This window comes from Acartia tonsa, chromosome 2 (genome assembly GCF_053477335.1).
Source record: "Acartia tonsa isolate MP-2025a chromosome 2, ASM5347733v1, whole genome shotgun sequence".
Lineage (NCBI taxonomy): Eukaryota > Metazoa > Arthropoda > Copepoda > Calanoida > Acartiidae > Acartia > Acartia tonsa.
Genome location: NC_137261.1, coordinates 26,867,182 through 26,886,242, shown reverse-complemented (window position 1 = coordinate 26,886,242; position 19,061 = coordinate 26,867,182). Strand labels below are relative to the sequence as shown.

Here is a 19,061-nt window from a genome sequence, read left to right as displayed (position 1 = left end):
TATAAAGCTGTGATTAGTGAGATCTTAAACACAGACAGACAGACACAAAGTATTATAAAGAAAAGTGATAAAATTTGCTTTTGATTCCCCAACTGAAGTCCCCCTTTAGTAAACAGTATTAGCAGACTTGAAACTTATTTAAACTATTCTTAAATAACCACAAACTTCTTAAATACTACTATTTTATCTCCTTCTAATGTTTACACAAATAAGTTAATTTTATTATTATCAGACTTTTACTTTTGATGGTAAAGATTTCTACTAAAAGGCAGTTAAATTTGTTTGATAATAAAAAAGAATAGGTTGCATAACAGACGGATGACGTAGTGAGAAAAAATGCTCAGTGTTCAAATAAATCAATGAGAAAGAGCATTACCGATAGACCGACGGACAATGTGATTTATAGAATAGACATGCATTGGTCAGCAAAATTTCAAGATCTATACAATACTAACACACATTCTATAGTTTTTTAGAAATTCATGAAATTAACTAGAATTCTAATATTTATCTCAATTGACATAAATACTAACTTGTTTCATTTTAAGTTACGCCTTACTCTTGGTTTTTTTCATCCTTGTTAAATATCATATATTGTATGGTATTTTATATATTCTTGAGACAATGGGTATACTACAAATGATAAAAATGACAAATTATTGTTTTATTTATGGATATTTCATCACTATGGTTCGTAATTGGACGAAGTGTCTCAAAAATCAGCCACATGACGTCATAAAAATGAGGGATTATCCATCTCTTTTTGGGGGGATTTCTTTCCCACTTCTGCTCTCATCTCCCTCATTCTTATGACGTTACATGGCTGATTTTTGAGACACTTTGTCCAGTTACTATGATTCCCTCATATAAAGTATTATAGTTTTTTATCTTCTCTTCGGCAATATACAACGCCCCTGGAGGTCTCTAGAGGCATATAAAATGTTTTTTTTTCAATCTATGTTAAGATCAGCTGCTTACCAAAATGTAATTGTTTCGGCCGCTAGATGGGATTAGTTATATTTTTTTTGTTTTTTTTTGCGATTTCTTTTGGGAGGGTGGTGGTGGTACCCTCCCCCAAAATAGTTATAAACATTCCCAGGACCTATGTGAAGCTATTGGTTCAAGGGTTAGAGGGATCTTTCGGTACACAAAGACAAACAGACAGAGATCCTGTTACTTTATTATAAGGATTATTCCCCCATACTATTGTTATCCATACTAATATATTTTATCTAGAGATGCCAATCCATGTGTTCATGATATGAATATGATTAAGCATTTCTATCTGGTATGTAATAATAGTTGCAATCATATCTCTATGTATTCAATATATAAATACATATGAAATACCGTACGATATTCATCTATACATCAAAAGAATAAATGTATAATATTATTATTTTAGAAATCATGGATTAGGCCTTTTGATAATTATTATAATTTACAAGAATAATTGGGTATTGTCTTTTACTTTTACCTACATCCCTGTATTCTAATTGCTGAATCCTTACTATAGTATCTATTCTATTATTATTATGATAACTTTCACCTACCTCCCTGTATTCTAATGGCTGATACCTTTTATAGTATCTATTCTAATAATATTAGGATAACTTTTACTTACATCCCTGTATTCTAATAGCTGGTACCTTACTATAGTATCTAATCTATTAATATTAGGATATCTCTTACCCACACCCCTGTATTCTAATAGCTGATACCTTACTATAGTATCTATTATATTAATATTAGGATAACTCTTACCTACATCCCTGTATTCTCATACCTGATACCTTACTATAGTATTTATTCTATTAATATTAGGATAACACTTACCTACGTCCCTGTATTCTAATGGCTGATACCTTACTATAGTATCTATTATATTAATACTAGGATAACTCTTACCTACACCCCTGTATTCTAATAGCTGATACCTTACTATAGTATCTATTATATTAATATTAGGATAACTCTTACCTACATCCCTGTATTCTTATACCTGATACCTTACTATAGTATTTATTCTATTATTATTAGGATAACACTTACCTACGTCCCTGTATTATAATAGCTGATAACTCACTATAGTATTTATTCTATTAATATTAGGATAACACTTACCTACATCCCTGTATTCTAATAGCTGATACCTTACTATAGTATCTATTCTATTAATATTCTATTAAGCAAATACTAAAAGTAGATATAAGTTGCATTCATAATTATACAAGTGAATATAGAGATAAATCAAGAATTATTGCATTAATTTTTAGGGTATTTCTAAACAATAATAAAAAACTTTTAATAAAAAAAATAAAAAAAATAAGGATGTTAATATTAATAAAGGTTGATTCTCAAATTAAAAATTAGAACAAACAAGTATGAATTATTGTAGAGTGTAAAAACTTAATAAGCAGAATGATAATTGAAAGATGTAAACAAAATGTATATAAACTTTCTGCAAAATTGTGTAAATACAAGATTCTAAATAAGGACATACTTACATTTAAATGATATTTTTATAGAGATGATTCGCTTAAAATATTGTACATTGTTGTCCTAAGAATCAATGTTCCAAAGATCAGATAGGATAATATTAATTATATTAAACAAAAAGGGACTGTCAAAAAATAGAGACAAGGTAGACAAAACAAGCAGTAAAATATTGATGAATTGTAGAGTAGCAGGGTGCAAAAAAATAGTACATTTATTTGTTGAATAATATCTCTGCAAAGATAAAGATAAATGTAATCTTGGTTAAACATGTCTGCAATAATAAAAGTGCTGCACAATAAATGTCACACCCATCAGACAACCAATTATTTGTAATGTTTTGCATACCTTTTTGCATACGTGATACCTATTCTAATGTAGATATTACTTTATCATGAAGTTTTTAATGCTCAAAGGAAACCTGAAACAACCAATTATTTATAACATTTTGCATACGTGATATTTGGATATTACTTTATCATTAAGTTTTTAATGCTCAAATGAAACCTGAAACAACCAATTATTTATAACATTTTGCATACGTGATACCTATTCTAATGTAGATATTACTTTATCATGAAGTTTTTAAGGCTTAAAGGAAACCTGCAGGAAATACACCACTCTAACCGCTGAAAGACTGCCACCATTAGACTCTTATTGCAGTCTTTCAGCAGTTAGAGCAGTGCTTTTCCTGCAGGCTTCTTTTGATAATCAAATTTTACTTTACTTAAAAGCTGGCCTTGAATATTTTCTGTCCAGAGACAATATCAATAATTGAGGTTACCAAAAACACAAGGAAAAAGCATTTAAAAATACAAAAAAAAACAATTCCACATAATTCTTTTCTTTTTTAGTTGTATGTGAGTGAAGTGAATAAAGGTGTAGAGTACAGATATATGTATCCAGTCACTAACTCAGACACAAACATTATTGAATCCTCGTACAAACAAGACTCTAAAGATGTGTACAACAGTTTGCACTCAGAAAGAGATGTCAACAGCAGTCCGTACGGAGAGAGAGAAGCATACAGCCCATATGCAGACAAAGATACGTACAGACAGTACGCAGAAAAAGAAGCGTACAGCCCGTACGCAGAGAGAGATGTGTACAGTCAGTACCCGTCAGCAACTAAACCGTCCAAATCCAGACACAACAGTTTCACTGATATTCAAGAAAATAGGTAACAATAATGAATATAGTACATCTAGATCCCTTATCAGTAAATTGGACCAATAAAAACAGAGCGCACGAAAATCTGGACATATTATTGGTTGGAACATGTACACAAAAATTACAAAAAAGTAGTAATTTTTTATTTCATCCATTTATAATTGCTAAAAAAGGAATGAATCATATATCATAAAATCATCTAGGGTGATAAGTCTATTTTAACAACAATGATGAAGAAAAGAAAGTGTTTTTGTTTCCACCAAATATCTTTTTATAATGTCCTTATTTTTTTAAAGGTTTTCTCTTTTTCCTATAATCTGAAAAAGTTTATTCATTGAATAATTTTGAAAGTGCATTACTGACAATGACATATTAGCCGAACGACAAAAAAATCTACATGATTTCTTTGCAAAAAGGATGAAAATACAATATTATTTTTTTAGGTTTTCTTGGACCCTAAAGATGTTGACAACTTGTAGTCGAAGTTGTGGGGGAGGATTTCAATCCACTGTTGCTGTCTGTATCAAGTAAGACAAGTTGTTTTTGTTCAACACATTTGGGTGGGTATACATTCTCAGACCAACCTCAGGGGGGCCACCACCCCCCATTATAAAATAAGACGAGTGAGAGGGAGGAATGCAGTGTAGTGGTTATTTTTTTCTATTAACTTATATTCTAGAAATCACAAATTCGTCCATCAAAAATACAAAATCAACTACTATGAAAAAAAACTCGATTTTAGAGCATAATTTGTTGAAAACCATGAAATATTTTTTTCTGATCTAAAACTCCCCGTCCCCAATCGAATCAAGAAAATAAGTTAATAATTATCAATTTATTAATACATGGGTTATAAAATAAAAGTAATAATAAAAGCAGCCGGTACATGATATATATTTAGAACTCGCCAGAACAAAGTGGTATCCGACTCCAAGTGTCGACGAAGAGATAAACCCTCCGCCCAGGAATCACCAATCATCCATATTATTTCAATTTTTGAACTGTATTGTACATGTAATATCTCGAAAACTTCTTAGCTTATGGGTCTTCAAGTTTACAATGTTTGGTTCCTATTGTTAAATGTAATCTCCCAAATGAAGCTCTTTATAGTGTCTATAAAAATGGGGATAAATTTAATACTTTTGACCAAAGTGTCCCGAATGACATAATGTTACAATAATGGTAGGCACTATAAAGAGCTTCCACCAAAGAATTTTTTAACAAAAACTTTGATGAAAGGAAGCTTTAACAGAAATAAATAACATGTAATTGTATATTTTATTTTCAAAATTAAACTCAGTAAAAACATTTCTGATAACAAATGTATATGAAAAATGTATGAATGATGTGATGCCTGCAGGTTGTGCCATGTAACAGAACACCATGTCCTCCAGTTTGGTCTCCAGGTATGATGAAAAAAAATCTGTATTTAGGCCATACAAAAACAAGTTTTTAAGCTAACATACAAAAACACATTTTTAAACAAGTAGAATCTAAAGAAAGTACATTCTAACTGTGACATAAAATTTCTAAACCTAATTCAAAACTTGTTTGAAAAAATCCTTTCCATTCTGATGTAATATGTTGCGTGCCAAGGGTTTTGCCAGGGGGTTGTAAAGCTCTAGGGGGTAAGAAGGAATATAAATCCGTTCTTATATGTGTTTATACCCCCTTCCTGTAAATGTATGTAAGTAGCTATGCTTGCAAAACCTATTATAGTAAACAAATAAGGATCATGGAAAGAAAACGAAATAGCGGGTTTCGTCTTATTTTCAGAGTAACTTTTGATAGGTTATGGTTAGGGTAGGTTAGGTAAATGTTAATGATTGCCACACATGGGCTAGAAATAGGAGAAAAGCTATTGTGAAAATACGACGAAATCTAATAAACAAACTTTAGGTCCCTGGGCTCCTTGTACAAGAACATGTGGTGAAGGAGTGCAGGTACGCCAGGTCAGATGCGAGCAGGAGTTGTCGCCAAACTTGCGGATAACCGCGCCAGAAGCTGTGTGCTCGCAGCGCAGCTCTCGCAGTCATATTGTAACCTCCAGAAAGTGTGATCTAGGACCTTGCTCTGCACAGGAATTGGTTGGAATCCAGGTAAAAACTTATCAACTCTTAAACTGACGTAACATGAACTAAGGAAATTACATCAATAATTATAAAAAGGTTTTAAAAGTTTAAATATGATTTTATCACAAAAAAAATTTTCTTATAACTATTTTTATTTAAATTTTAGGGTGTGGAGAAAGAGCTAAGTAGAAGTTCAAAATTAAAGAATTCTACTCTAGATAGAAGATCAGCTGCTTCTACTCCAACTGGAGAATCTACTTCAGGAAATGATCCCTATTTGCACTGCCTTATGATTTATTTATTTAGAAAATTGTCAATTTTCCTCAAAATGTCAAGTCAAGCTCACAATACCAACCCCCCTCCCCACCCTCTTATTTGGAAAAGTATTATTTAAAAAAGGGGGGAGGTTAGTTTTCATTTGTTTGTTTAATAATTTAGGTCAGGCTAGGTTAAGTTATATTGGTTACTGGGTAGCCCAGTATGGTTGAGGCAATGCAGGTATAGGCCCCGCATGTTTAGTGTCCCCTCAAGGAAAAAACTCCCAGCCCTCTTATTTCACCAAAATTAAAAATTGGGAGGGGAAACTTTTCAGTGCACAATTTACACTTGGAGTTAAAGCACCAGAAAACTGTTATAAAGATATAAAATTAAGGATTATACATGCTAGGATGGGGTGTTACATCTGGACGAAGCTGGACCAATTCACCTGCGGACGCATGGACAAGGACGCCTAGTAGTAGCTCACATCAGGTAAAATTATTATTGCTTTCATACTTAGGTGTATGTTGATGATGACTTATAACTCCCCCCCCCCCCATACCTTCAGCGCCCTAACCCTATGGGGCTATACAGTATTCATTATAACCTAACCTTACCCGACCTAAAGTAATAAAATCAATTTCAATTTATCTCAAAAATATAGTAGGAGGGGGGTTCAGCTTGATCAAAAAGGTACTATGAGAGAAAGTGACAAACTATTTTGCTATCCAGTCTAAAAGTTTAGTATTTTTATATGAATAATGAATACTTTAATATCAAAAGCATAATAAAATACCACTTGGTGGAAGTAATCTTTCACATCTAAATATAATTTGGTCAGGTTGATCCAAGGTCAAGTTATCCAAACCAATGGACTGCAGAACCTATGAGATCAAATGCTCCAACCCAGCAGACCCAAGGATGGACCTCCAGCCCGCAAGAATGGAAGCACAAGGTACAAAAAAGAAATTTAGTTACACATAAATAAATATTTGTGAGCATGAAAAGGAAACGAAGTAGCGGGAATGTTGTATTTTCACAGTACCTTAGGTTAGGTTAGGTTAGATAAATGTTAATGATTGCCTCGCATTGTAAGAGCCCTCCACTAGGGCTAGAAATGAAAGAGAAGCTATTGTGAAAATACGAAAAAAACGCTACTTCGTTTTCTTTACATGATTTATTATTTGTTATAAGTATTTTAGTTGGTTTGAATTCAACAAAACATTTGATATAGATTTAAACCATCAAATTTTGAGTAAAGAAATAGGATTAATGGTAAAATACACTTTTAGCCATCCTTATAATATAGTATCGGCTTCTCCTTTACAGGGTAGCTTTCCATAGGTCCCGGGAAGATTTATAACTATTTTCTTGGGCAATGGGACATCCCCAACCCATCCAAAAAAATTTAAATACACCCCCCCCTCCCAAAGAAGAAAAAAATTTCCCTCCCCCAAAAATACAAAAAAATAGGTTGATCAAACCTCTTGAGGCAAAGCCCCTAGAGGCTAGGGGCGAAGCCGCTAGTTACTTAAAAAGGATCGAAGGTGACAAAAGTGATAAACAAAAGTAAATAATTCTTACTTCCCAACAATGTGTAAAGTTATTACTAAGTTATGATTTTTGCTTTCCTTAAAAATGTACAGAATATAAAGAGTGGAGTAGTTATTAGTTATTTACTTTACCTAACATATGCAGAAAACCCTAACCCTGAGGTGAGTGTGCACCTATTTTACTTTCGGTGCCCTCACCCTGCGGAGCTACACTGTAACCTATACAACCTAACCTAACCTGACCAAAAGTAATAATTTAATAAACAAACCAAAAATTCCTCAACCTATTGATTTCTATTTTATTTTAAATATAACAGCAAATACTGTCCAATAAAAAATGACGCTATACAGTACAAATGACCAATGATAGGCCAGTATTCATTGTAATTGATCAATGGAAAATTGTATAATGGCCTATCATTGGTCATTTGTATTGTATGACGTCATTTTTTCTAGGACACTTTACGCTGTTTCCTTTCTACGAGAATTTTTAGGAAAAACTGTCTTTTAAGGTTAATTCCTTTTTATTAGAATTCATATAAGTATATTTTGTTTAGGAATCCTTGACAGAATGGGTAGCTCAACCCTGGGGCTTATGTTCTGTTACCTGTGGTCAAGGTGTTAAGGAGAGAAGGGTAAGTCATTTGTATTTGGGATCAAGTTAAGCAGAACATACCAATACCCGTATTTTGTATGTTCTTCTTTTCTTGATGAAAACTGTATTATTGGTACCGTAGCTGAACGATTTTTGGAGTCCAGGCAGGTTTTAATCATCATGGCAAGAGGGGTGAAAAGCAGTAAGGTTTTTTTCATGTTTGAAGCAATGAATCTTTGAAATTATTGGGAGGGTAACGTTGTGCTTCTCAGGAAATCTTCGTATATGACTTAAGATGGTTTTAGGCTAAAGACCATGCACCACTTTACCCTATGAGAAGGGCCCTAGAGGCAAGTAATTGATTTTTATTTTTTTACAGGTACACTGTATGGACAAACGTGGTGGGTTGCTTCCAGATTCCAGGTATACTCTTCCGGGATTCAGCAAATTGTCTAAAATTTAGACTTTTTTTCAGGGAGAGGGGGTGGGAGTATGGGATATAACTTATTTTGTGATGTAACTAAAGGGAAGTGGGTAAGAAGGGTGAAAATAAAGGAATTGTAAATTATTACGTAAAACTGTCTTTTAAACTCTTTTAAACTAAACAAATTGATACTTTTATGATAGTAATTCAGATAAAAACAAAAACAATTAGTTCAAATAGCAGCATTTGAATAAACTTTATTATTTTGTAATCTAAATATGAGTACGGGATACACCACTAGATCTTATTTTGGTGTATTTCTAAACCAAATCTTGCTTAATGATTCTTTAGACAACCAACTCTTTGATTGCCCGACCTCAGTCTGGAATCCCTAACTGTGCGTAGTAATGAGTTTTGGACCAAAAAAACCCATCTGCTCTGGCTATCTATGTCACGCACCTGACATAGCAGCAATAGGACCTATTTTTCCTTATGGTTCAGTGTCGAGCTAAGATTTGAACCTCCCACCTTCACGACAAAAAACTGTTTTTCCTCAAATATCATTAGAAATACTAATTGTGTTTACTGTAAGATCTTTCTACAAGTCGAGTTAAAAAAATTAAACAAAAGTTTACAACTTTTATTATGAATGATTTCCAATTTTAGGTGTGAAAATCTGGGCAGACCTGAATCTGAGAGTTTCTGCAACATGGGTGCTTGTCCTATCAACCAATGGCTTGTAGGATCTTGGGACGTGGTAAGGATATTTTATTGTGTTTTTCCGTCAAGAAGTGGCGTGCACAGGGTTTTGCCAGGGGGAAGGTGGAACTTCTTAATTTCTGTATTTAAAATGTCGTACAACATTTTTTAGTATAAAATCAAAGACAAAGGAAACCTGTGACGTGTTTAGATTCTTTAAAGAGGGCTTTTGTCTTATTTTTTTGTAACATGAGGCCTTATTCATTAAAGTGCTTTTTGTACCGAATTAGTTAAAGGCTAAATAACATTATTTGGTACTTGTTAGTACAGGTTGAGAGTCATCCTACCTAGTTTTTAGGATATTATCTTGATTTACGACATGTTAAAAAAAGACATTAAATTTCCTGTTTAAAATATGATTTATGTTAAAATAATGGGACCTAGAGACAATAAATGTGAAGGTTAATTTTCAAATTTAAATCTTTACAACTAAACATCAGCTTTCACATAGAGAGACATCAAGTAAATTTATTCATTTGAATTATGATATGTGTGTATGTGTTAAACTATCTCACTTAATACAATAGATATAAAATACATGGATATATTGACAGGGGAAAATTTGTCGTCAATTTAGGTTGCTAATATGGACCTTATTTATTGGTCAGTTCGTTCAATCAGTAGGAGGGGAGGGGAGGGGGATATCGTTGTTTTTTTAGCCAGCTTTGAGTATTACTTCATCAGACTACATGAGAATCTGGTGCAACATCCGAGTAATAATATATCGATTAATAATATTTGTTTTTGCTTTAAAAGAGAAATTTAAAAAACTTAGTTTAAAAAATTTAGTATTACAAAATTGAAATAATGATTGTGAATGTTTGTCTATGTTCCAAGACATATTAAAGTAATATGTTTATAGTGGTGTATGCTATTTAGTCTTAATAATATGCTATTAAGACTACAAATTACAAAGCTTCTTTCTATCTAATTTCTTAGTTTTCAAGGCGAATAATAGAAATGTGTTAGATAAATCCCTTTTTTTTAGAAACTTAATAATTATTTATCGTATCGTATTAGACAGCATTCTGTTGATATTAAAATGAAAATTATAAGATTAAAACTAGTGTTTTTAGCCTGGTTTTAACCCTAATAATTTTTATCTTTATGTTCGTGGAAAACTGTCTGTAATACAATGTTATATATGATTTTTCAGTATGCCATCTTTGTTTAAGAGTTTTGGTACGTAACTACATTACCAAATAGAAGTTTTGATAATGGATTTACACCATACAGATTATCATGTACTCTTATAAAATGAAACTTATAGCTGGCTAAAATATCGATCCTTCCATTATCTCTTACTGGATGAACGAACTTACCAATAAATGATGTCCATGTTAGCAAACTAAATTAACGACAATTTTTCTCATGTCATAATATCCACGTATATTGTATATTCATTGTCATGATATAATTATCAAAAATGGAACCAAACGAAATTCCTATTTTTCAGTGTACAGCTCAGTGTGGGGAGGGTAAGGAGTACAGAGATGTTTATTGTTCTGGTGCATGTAGCCAGACTGACCGTCCACAGGCCAGCAGACCTTGCAATGCCACCAAACCTTGCTCTGGCCATTGGGTAACAGGTATTATAGCCTAATCATTTAATAAACCCAATAACCTGAAGCAGCTTAGAGTGTCTAATAAAAAATGACGTCATCCAATTAAGATAACTAATGATAGGCCAGTATACATTTTACCATCGTTCAATTACAATGTATACTAGCCTATCATTGGTTATTTGTATTGTATGACGTTATTTTTATTAGGCACTATAAGCTGCTTCAATAAACTTAATAGCCGTTCTATGTTTTATATAAAGAGAATAATACTTAGATTAGGTAAAGTATAAGAATCTTCACTGTAACGAAGAGCTAGATCGTTTCAGCGGTTGATGAGATCTTGCGGTACACAGACAAACACAAATAATAAGGACAAACAGACAACTTCAGTTTACAGAATTGACGCTTTAGAAATATTTCCTTTATGGCACAAAGATTCTATTTATTCAGAACATAAGAAGAAAAACACAAGAAAATATTGAAGGGCTCGGCAGCCGCGTGTAAGCCTCATTGAAACCGTTATTTAAGAACTTTATAATTCAGCAGGGTGTCTAATCCTGTTCCTAAACAGACAATCTATCTTTTCGAGATAATAGTTATTTCTCGCATCGTATTATAAACGGCTTTCCTCGGATATAGAATGTACAATTATGAGATTAAAACTAGTTTTTTTAGCCCCGGTGTTCCGAAGGCACCGGCAAAAAAACTGGTTTAATCTTATGATTGTACATTTTTATTTCGTAGAAAGCTGGATATAATACGACGCTAGACATAATTTTTTTGTATGGATGAGAACCGGTTCCTATCCACCGGATTCGAATGAATACGAGAAAAAAATTTAATTGCACACAAAAAGGTTTAAATTTGAGGCTTGTGTGCGGCTGTCTAGCACTTTGATATTGTATGGTTGCCTTTACAGTTTTACTTAGTTTTCATTTTAAGTGCTTCCTTTTTTATTTTTGTGTTCTTTATTTTAAAAATAAGATTTTAAATCTTATATTTTTTTATAAAAATAATTCTTATCTAATTTGTGTAATTGTTTGATATTACAAATGTTAAATCAGTTTTATAATAAAAGCTACATAAGAAATTTAACTTGCAATTGTAAGAATTTTTATTTTCCACTTCAACTTTTGCTGTGTTAGGTATTTTTATCTTTTCTATCCTTTTTTAACAAAATATAATATACAAAAAAATTTATTTCAGCGTAGCATAATTTTAACTGATTTAAAATTTAATATCTTCTCTAAAATTGGGATCTGGATGTAGGACCAATTAATAGGCTTAAGAAACATAAAAAGACATTTTTCATATCAATTTTGACTTGATTGTGCTTTTTTTCACAATATTAATAGCTGATACGCCATTAGCACTTAGGGGCTCTATATTCAACCATAACGGGACCTATAGCAAGCTTTACTGAAAGGGAGAACCATATCAGTTAAGAAAAAAAAATTATGTAAATAAAAGAAAAAAACTTAGCTTCCTAAAACCGCTACAGGACTAGTAGTATTCCCTGAAAAGTAGAATCCAATCTGTTCAGTGGTTACTGAGATTTTAAGCTTCAGACAGACGGACGGGCAGACGGGCAGACGGACAGATAAAAATCATTCTATTTTGTATTTTAGATAGCTCTTCATGAAGTGTATCCCATTCCTATATCTAATTCAGTCCAAAAAAAATGAATGCTTGATATGACTCATGAGGCCTACCTTTATAATAGTTATTTCTTTCATCGTATTATAAACCGCTTTCCGCGGATATAGAATGTACAATTATTAGATTAAAACCAGTTTTTTAGCCCCGAGGTGCCGAAGGCAGGGGCTAAAAAGATGGGGTTAATCTTATGATTGTCAGGGAGTAAGGGAGGGGACAATGGATCGAATAATCAATTTTTAAGGAGTCTCAGACTTTGGGGACTGGCTTAAAGTGAATGTGCACGAATACAGCAGATTCTTACTGATTTTGGGGACTTGCGCATCAATGCCCCGCTAACTAGCTGAGCTAGTCTTGAATATGCCGACAGAAAAGTTTGTTATGTATCGCTGGTTTTAACAAATATTTTTTCCCCAAAAAAATGTCTTTTCATGTATAGAAACTCTACTGTGATATTTATGTATTAAATAATCTAAGAACCGCTTGAATTTAAGGGTCAGTTATAAATTTATCAGAATGGGTTGAGGTAGTTCTAAACAAGATTTTTCTAGTGATTAATTACAGAATGTTTACTACATTGTGATGTATTGATAATTGAATTTTCAAGTAAATGATTTTTTTCTTAGAACTAATTTTGTTCTAAATTAGGTTACCATGATCCCCTTACAATTTTGGTAATATTTTCTTGATAAATCTGGTTTTCATTGCTTTTCAGCGAACGCTCTTAAATTGAATTAATTGCCCATTGTCCCCTCCCTTACTCCCTGTATGATTGTACATTTCTATATTCGTAGAAAGCGGTTTATAATACGATGCTAGACATTGTTTTTTCGTATTGATAAGAACCGGTTCTTGTCCACTGGATTCGAATGAATACGAGACATAATTTTATCCTTATTTGAAAATGTTTCTACGTATAAGAAAAATGTGAAAACATACATATATCTCTCAAGAGGAGAGATAATTGTATTCTAAAAAAGAGAAATTAATGATCTCCCACAAAGTGCCTGTCTAGTATAAATCCCCCTTCCCCTTTATTATGAAACTAGAAGCTATGTCCCTAGAAGCTTCTAGGGGCACTTAAGGTAGCAGGGGGAAAAGTCGACCTCATCCCAATTAAAATTTGTGTTTAAAAGAGTAAAAAAATATTTTTTAGGGGGAGGGGATGAAGAGACCCTCCTCAAAAATATTTTAAAACCTTCCCAGGACCTATAAGAAGCTTCACTGTAAAGGAGAACATTATCGGTTCAGCGGTTAGCAATATCCTTCGGGACAGACAAAAAACGCTTAATACTTTATATATTAGTACTAGCGGCTTTGCCCCTAGCATCTAGGGGCTTTGCCCCAAGAGATGATAAAAAAAATTAAGGCGAAATTCGTTAAAGGACCAAGGAAATCTTCTACAAAACATAAAAAACTAAGGAAATTTTCAGCAAAAAAAAAAACGTATGGGGGGGGATTTTTTGTTTTTGGGGGGTTGGGGGTGTCCCAATAGGTATATACCCTGAAGAGTAGAATCTGATCGGTTCAGTGGTTACCGAGACCTTAAGGGACAGACAGACGGACAGACGGTCAGACGGACAGACGGACAGACAGACATCGTTCTACTTTGTATTATAGATATATAAATTGAATATAACTGGATAAGAAATTTTTTTCGATGTCTATGCCTAATCCTTGGAGGGGGGATTGGTCGATAACTCTGTTGGGCATATATCTGCGATGCTCTTACCCTAGGGGGCTACCCATTGCCCACTATAACCTTACCTAACCTGACCGAAAGTAGTAAACAAACAAAGAAACGAAATTCTCCTCTTATTTTTTTATTTTAAGATGGAAAGATATAAAAATTTGGGATCATAGAAAGAAAACGAAGTAGAGAATATTTTCACAACAGCTTTTGATAGGTTACTTTAGGTTATGTAATGTTAAGTAAATGTTTATGATTGCCCCGCAAGGGCTAGATATAGGAGAAAGACTACTGTGAAAATACAACTAATCCCGCTACTTCGCTTTCTTTCCATGATCCAAATTTTGTTTAATTATTAAAATTATTTTCCCTAAAGAATATATTTCCATGTCCCTTATTTTTAGAAGAATATATTTCGCATATTTTTATGCATAGACTGTGAGAAACACCATTTACATGTAAGAATAAAGGGATAAGTTTTTTTACATGCCAGAAAGATTCAAAATTTTCTTCACCATTTTATTTTAAATAATATAGGTATTTTAGAGAAATCACTTTTTAAAAAGATTTCGGAGGCTTCCCTTAAACACGAACACAGTAATAGTGTCTGACTGATTATGACGTAACAAAAACAAATTAGCCAATGAGAGGCCGTTATTGACCAATGGTAAAATTTATAGTGGCCTCTCATTGGCTAATTTTTCATAATCAGTCAGACACTATTACTGTGTTCCTTAAACACAAATTCCAAATGTTTTAAGAATGCTTTGACAAGCTCGATTCCCCATAAATTACAAATATTAAAAATTAATTTGATACGTTCTATCCTTTATCCCTATTTGAGAATAGAGTTGGTTTTATGTTGAAAAATACCTAGTGACAGCTTTGATCAACATTTAAATTGTATAATATTTTATTCAAATTCTTTAGTTGTTGTATAGTGCTGAAAATATTATAAACGTGATTACTTTTATCCATATTTTCTTATATTTCTATCTCTAAATGTATGCTCGTATTTTTTACTTATCATTTTAAATAGCTTAGATACTAATCACGTAATCAGAAGAGAGATATTCTTTGTGTACACCCTGTATTTATCATGGGGACACCCTGTAATAATAATATCATATTACAGGACATTGGAGTATATGTTCCCGTAGTTGTGTCCCTGGCTATCAGAAGAGATATATTCTTTGTGTACACCCTGTAGTTATCATGGGGACACCCTGTAATAATAATATTATATTACAGGACATTGGAGTATATGTTCCCGTAGTTGTGGCCCTGGCTATCAGAAGAGATATATTCTTTGTGTACACCCTGTAGTTATCATGGGGACACCCTGTAATAATAATATTATATTACAGGACATTGGAGTATATGTTCCCGTAGTTGTGGCCCTGGCTATCAGAAGAGATATATTCTTTGTGTACACCCTGTAGTTATCATGGGGACACCCTGTAATAATAATATTATATTACAGGACATTGGAGTATATGTTCCCGTAGTTGTGGCCTTGGCTATCAGGAGAGATATATTCTTTGTGTACACCCTGTAGTTATCATGGGGACACCCTGTAATAATAATATTATATTACAGGACGCTGGAGTATAAGTTCCCGTAGTTGTGGCCCTGGCTTTCAGGAGAGATATATTCTTTGTGTACACCCTGTAGTTATCATGGGGACACCCTGTAATAATAATATTATATTACAGGACGCTGGAGTATAAGTTCCCGTAGTTGTGGCCCTGGCTATCAGGAGAGATATATTCTTTGTGTACACCCTGTAGTTGTCATGGGACACCCTGTAATTATCCTGGGAAACCCTGTAATAATAATATTATATTACAGGACGGTGGAGTATATGTTCCCGTAGTTGTGGACCTGGCTATCAGAAAAGAGATGTTCTGTGTGTCCATGCTGATAATACAATAGGAATGTGTCTATTGATTTTGTAAAAATCTTTACTATACAAAATCGGAATGGATAATTTAGGGCGGGTTCATATCGGAATTAGACAAAGAGGGGATATGCAACAGATAAAATTAACCTTTAAAACATTTCTGACCGAAAAAGAATTTTTTAAAAATGAGTTTTAGAACGCGACCACTAAAAAATATATTTGATTACTTATTAATATGCAAAGACGACATTCAAAAAAATTTTGAATGAGAACTATGGCTTCATGGTGCTCCCTGGAAAGGCCTTGAGGAGCTGAATCAGGAACTTTTGACCGTTTCAAAATATCTCGTTCATAGCTTTAGAAATCACTAAAAAACCGCATTTCTTAAAGGTTTATTGAGAATTGTCCAGTTTGTAGAGGTTTTTTAGATTTTCTCAGGCTAGGAACGAGATTTTTTGAAACGGTCAAAAGTTCCTGATTCTACTCCTCAATGCCTTTCCTGGGAGCACCATGAAGCCATAATTCTGATTCAATAGATTTTTGACTCCCATTTACAAATAGCTATACAATTGGATGTCTGGTCGTCAGCGGTTTTAAGACTTTAAATAAATAAATTTTAAATCATCCAGAAATGTATTATACTCATACAAATCATTTGCAGATCCCCGCTTTGGCCTCAGAAAAAAAATGTCCAAAATCAACCCACCCTAATGGATATCCTATAATTTACTTTGTCGTTTTTTAACATCAAAAGTTTGTTTCTATGACTCTAGAGTAATCTAGAGGTTTTTTAATTTAAAATTTTAAAAAAATTGGAGGTTGTTTTTGGGCTATGGTACCCTCCCCCAGCCCTCCAAAAAGTCATGACCCTTCCCAGGAGAAAATATATAATTTATGTAACCCTTTTGTATAGACAGACAGACAAGACACAGCTCCTTTTAGTTTTATACAAAGATTTAATAAACAAAGGATCATTCCTGAAATGACACAAATCATGCCTAGAACATGCAAATAATAATTCAGCTTCCCTAGTTACAGGATGGCACCTATAAAAAAATTTAGTCCTTCTTTTTTAAAACTTAGTAACAGGAATAGTGTACCCCCCCCTCCCAACACCCCCCAACCCATGTCAAATTTCCCTAAAGACTCTGGGAGCATAGACGCTATTTATTAATATAGACACTGCAACAATGTCAGATTCTGGAGGGAATGAGATGAGACAATTGTGTAATATGAAAAGGAAGCCCCGTGAGAGACGCCAGTGTAATATCCAGGCCTGTAAACCTAGCTGGGTCACTTCACAATGGAGTAAGGTAAGAAGCCTCGTGAGAGACGCCAGTGTAATATCCAGTCCTGTAAACCTAGCTGGGTCACTTCACAATGGAGTAAGGTAAGAAGTCACGTGAGAGACGCCAGTGTAATATCCAGTCCTGTAAACCTAGCTGGGTCACATCACAATGGAGTAAGGTAAGAAGTCACGTGAGAGACGCCAGTGTAATATCCAGTCCTGTAAACCTAGCTGGGTCACTTCACAATGGAGTAAGGTAAGAAGTCACGTGAGAGACACCAGTGTAATATCCAGGCCTGTAAACCTATCTGGGTCACTTCACAATGGAGTAAAGTAAGAAGTCCCGTGAGAGACACCAGTGTAATATCCAGGCCTGTAAACCTAGCTGGGTCACTTCACAATGGAGTAAGGAACGAAGCCCCGTGAGACATGCCAGTGTAATATCCAGGCCTGTAAACCTAGCTGGGTCACTTCACAATGGAGTAAGGAACGAAGCCCCGTGAGACATGCCAGTGTAATATCCAGGCCTGTAAACCTAGCTGGGTCACTTCACAATGGAGTAAGGAACGAAGCCCCGTGAGACATGCCAGTGTAATATCCAGGCCTGTAAACCTAACTGGGTCACATCTCAATGGAGTAAGGTAAGATTACATAATGTTGAGAAATTCACTCAAATTGAAGTCAAAATTAGTGGTTGAAAAGTTTGGAACTAACAGATAATAATTCAATAAACATTTAACATACTCCAAGTTTTGATCCGACAAATAGTATAACATCGTTATAAAGTGTAATTTATAGTCAAATGTCCCCTCCCTCTCTGATATAGGGGGTAAGTTGGGCTTTAATAGTTTTGAGTATATGTCAATTTTATCTCCATTATCTTATACTTTAAAATCACCAGAGCTTATCAACTAAAGTATCATTTTTGATGCTTTATTTTATATTTAAAGATTTTAAATATAATTATTCTGAACAATTTAAAACCATTGAATTCTAAGCTACAAATGGACGAAACTACCTTCGTTGTTAACAAATACCAGCATATGTTTAAAACCTTATTTTTTATGGATAGGTTGTTATTATTTTCATTAAAATGCTAAAAAGTTTTTTCGATAATATGATTTTTTGTGCAAACTACTTAATTAGTTGCAGGGGCCTAGAGAACTTAGAATTCAAGGATAGGTCATCGGAAGATAAAAAATTAAATTCTTTCGCCCTTTCAAACATAACAATTTACATACTTTTTTCAAGTATGGCTTAGAAACCGTTTAATATCCGCTGGATTAGAACCGGTTATCAGCAATACTAAATCATGTGTAGCATAGTATTATAGACAATTTTCCATAAGTATTAAAATAAAAATACTAAAATTAATATCAGTTTTCTAAGCCAGGGCCTTCGGCCCCACGGGGCTTACAATATTGGTTTTAACCTTAAATTTTCCATTGCGGAAAGCTGTCTATAATGCAATGCGATAAAAAATTATTATATTTTTGAGCTTAGTAAGGGTTATAGAGGAGCTTCACGGTTAAAAATTACTTAATTTTTGAGAATCGAGAACTAAACGTTTAAATACTACTGGCTTCGCTAATAACCTCTTAAAGGGAGTGTGAACGTAAAAATTTCTCATCT

At 33.4% G+C, this 19,061-nt stretch overlaps 1 protein-coding gene across 1 annotated transcript in view; it reads left to right on the top strand.

The window, feature by feature from the left end:
* Positions 1 to 19,061, top strand: part of LOC145307965 (thrombospondin type-1 domain-containing protein 4-like) — an 85,804-nt gene that overhangs the window by 54,474 nt on the left and 12,269 nt on the right. Inside the window, exons 6-19 of the mRNA XM_080150238.1 lie at positions 3,351 to 3,676; positions 4,110 to 4,193; positions 4,568 to 4,632; positions 5,028 to 5,072; positions 5,566 to 5,765; positions 5,905 to 6,003; positions 6,408 to 6,488; positions 6,838 to 6,951; positions 8,107 to 8,184; positions 8,524 to 8,567; positions 9,235 to 9,325; positions 10,784 to 10,916; positions 16,090 to 16,173; positions 17,339 to 17,454. Coding sequence (XP_080006364.1) covers positions 3,351 to 3,676; positions 4,110 to 4,193; positions 4,568 to 4,632; positions 5,028 to 5,072; positions 5,566 to 5,765; positions 5,905 to 6,003; positions 6,408 to 6,488; positions 6,838 to 6,951; positions 8,107 to 8,184; positions 8,524 to 8,567; positions 9,235 to 9,325; positions 10,784 to 10,916; positions 16,090 to 16,173; positions 17,339 to 17,454 — 1,560 coding nt within the window. The remainder of the gene's footprint in view (positions 1 to 3,350; positions 3,677 to 4,109; positions 4,194 to 4,567; positions 4,633 to 5,027; positions 5,073 to 5,565; positions 5,766 to 5,904; positions 6,004 to 6,407; positions 6,489 to 6,837; positions 6,952 to 8,106; positions 8,185 to 8,523; positions 8,568 to 9,234; positions 9,326 to 10,783; positions 10,917 to 16,089; positions 16,174 to 17,338; positions 17,455 to 19,061) is intronic.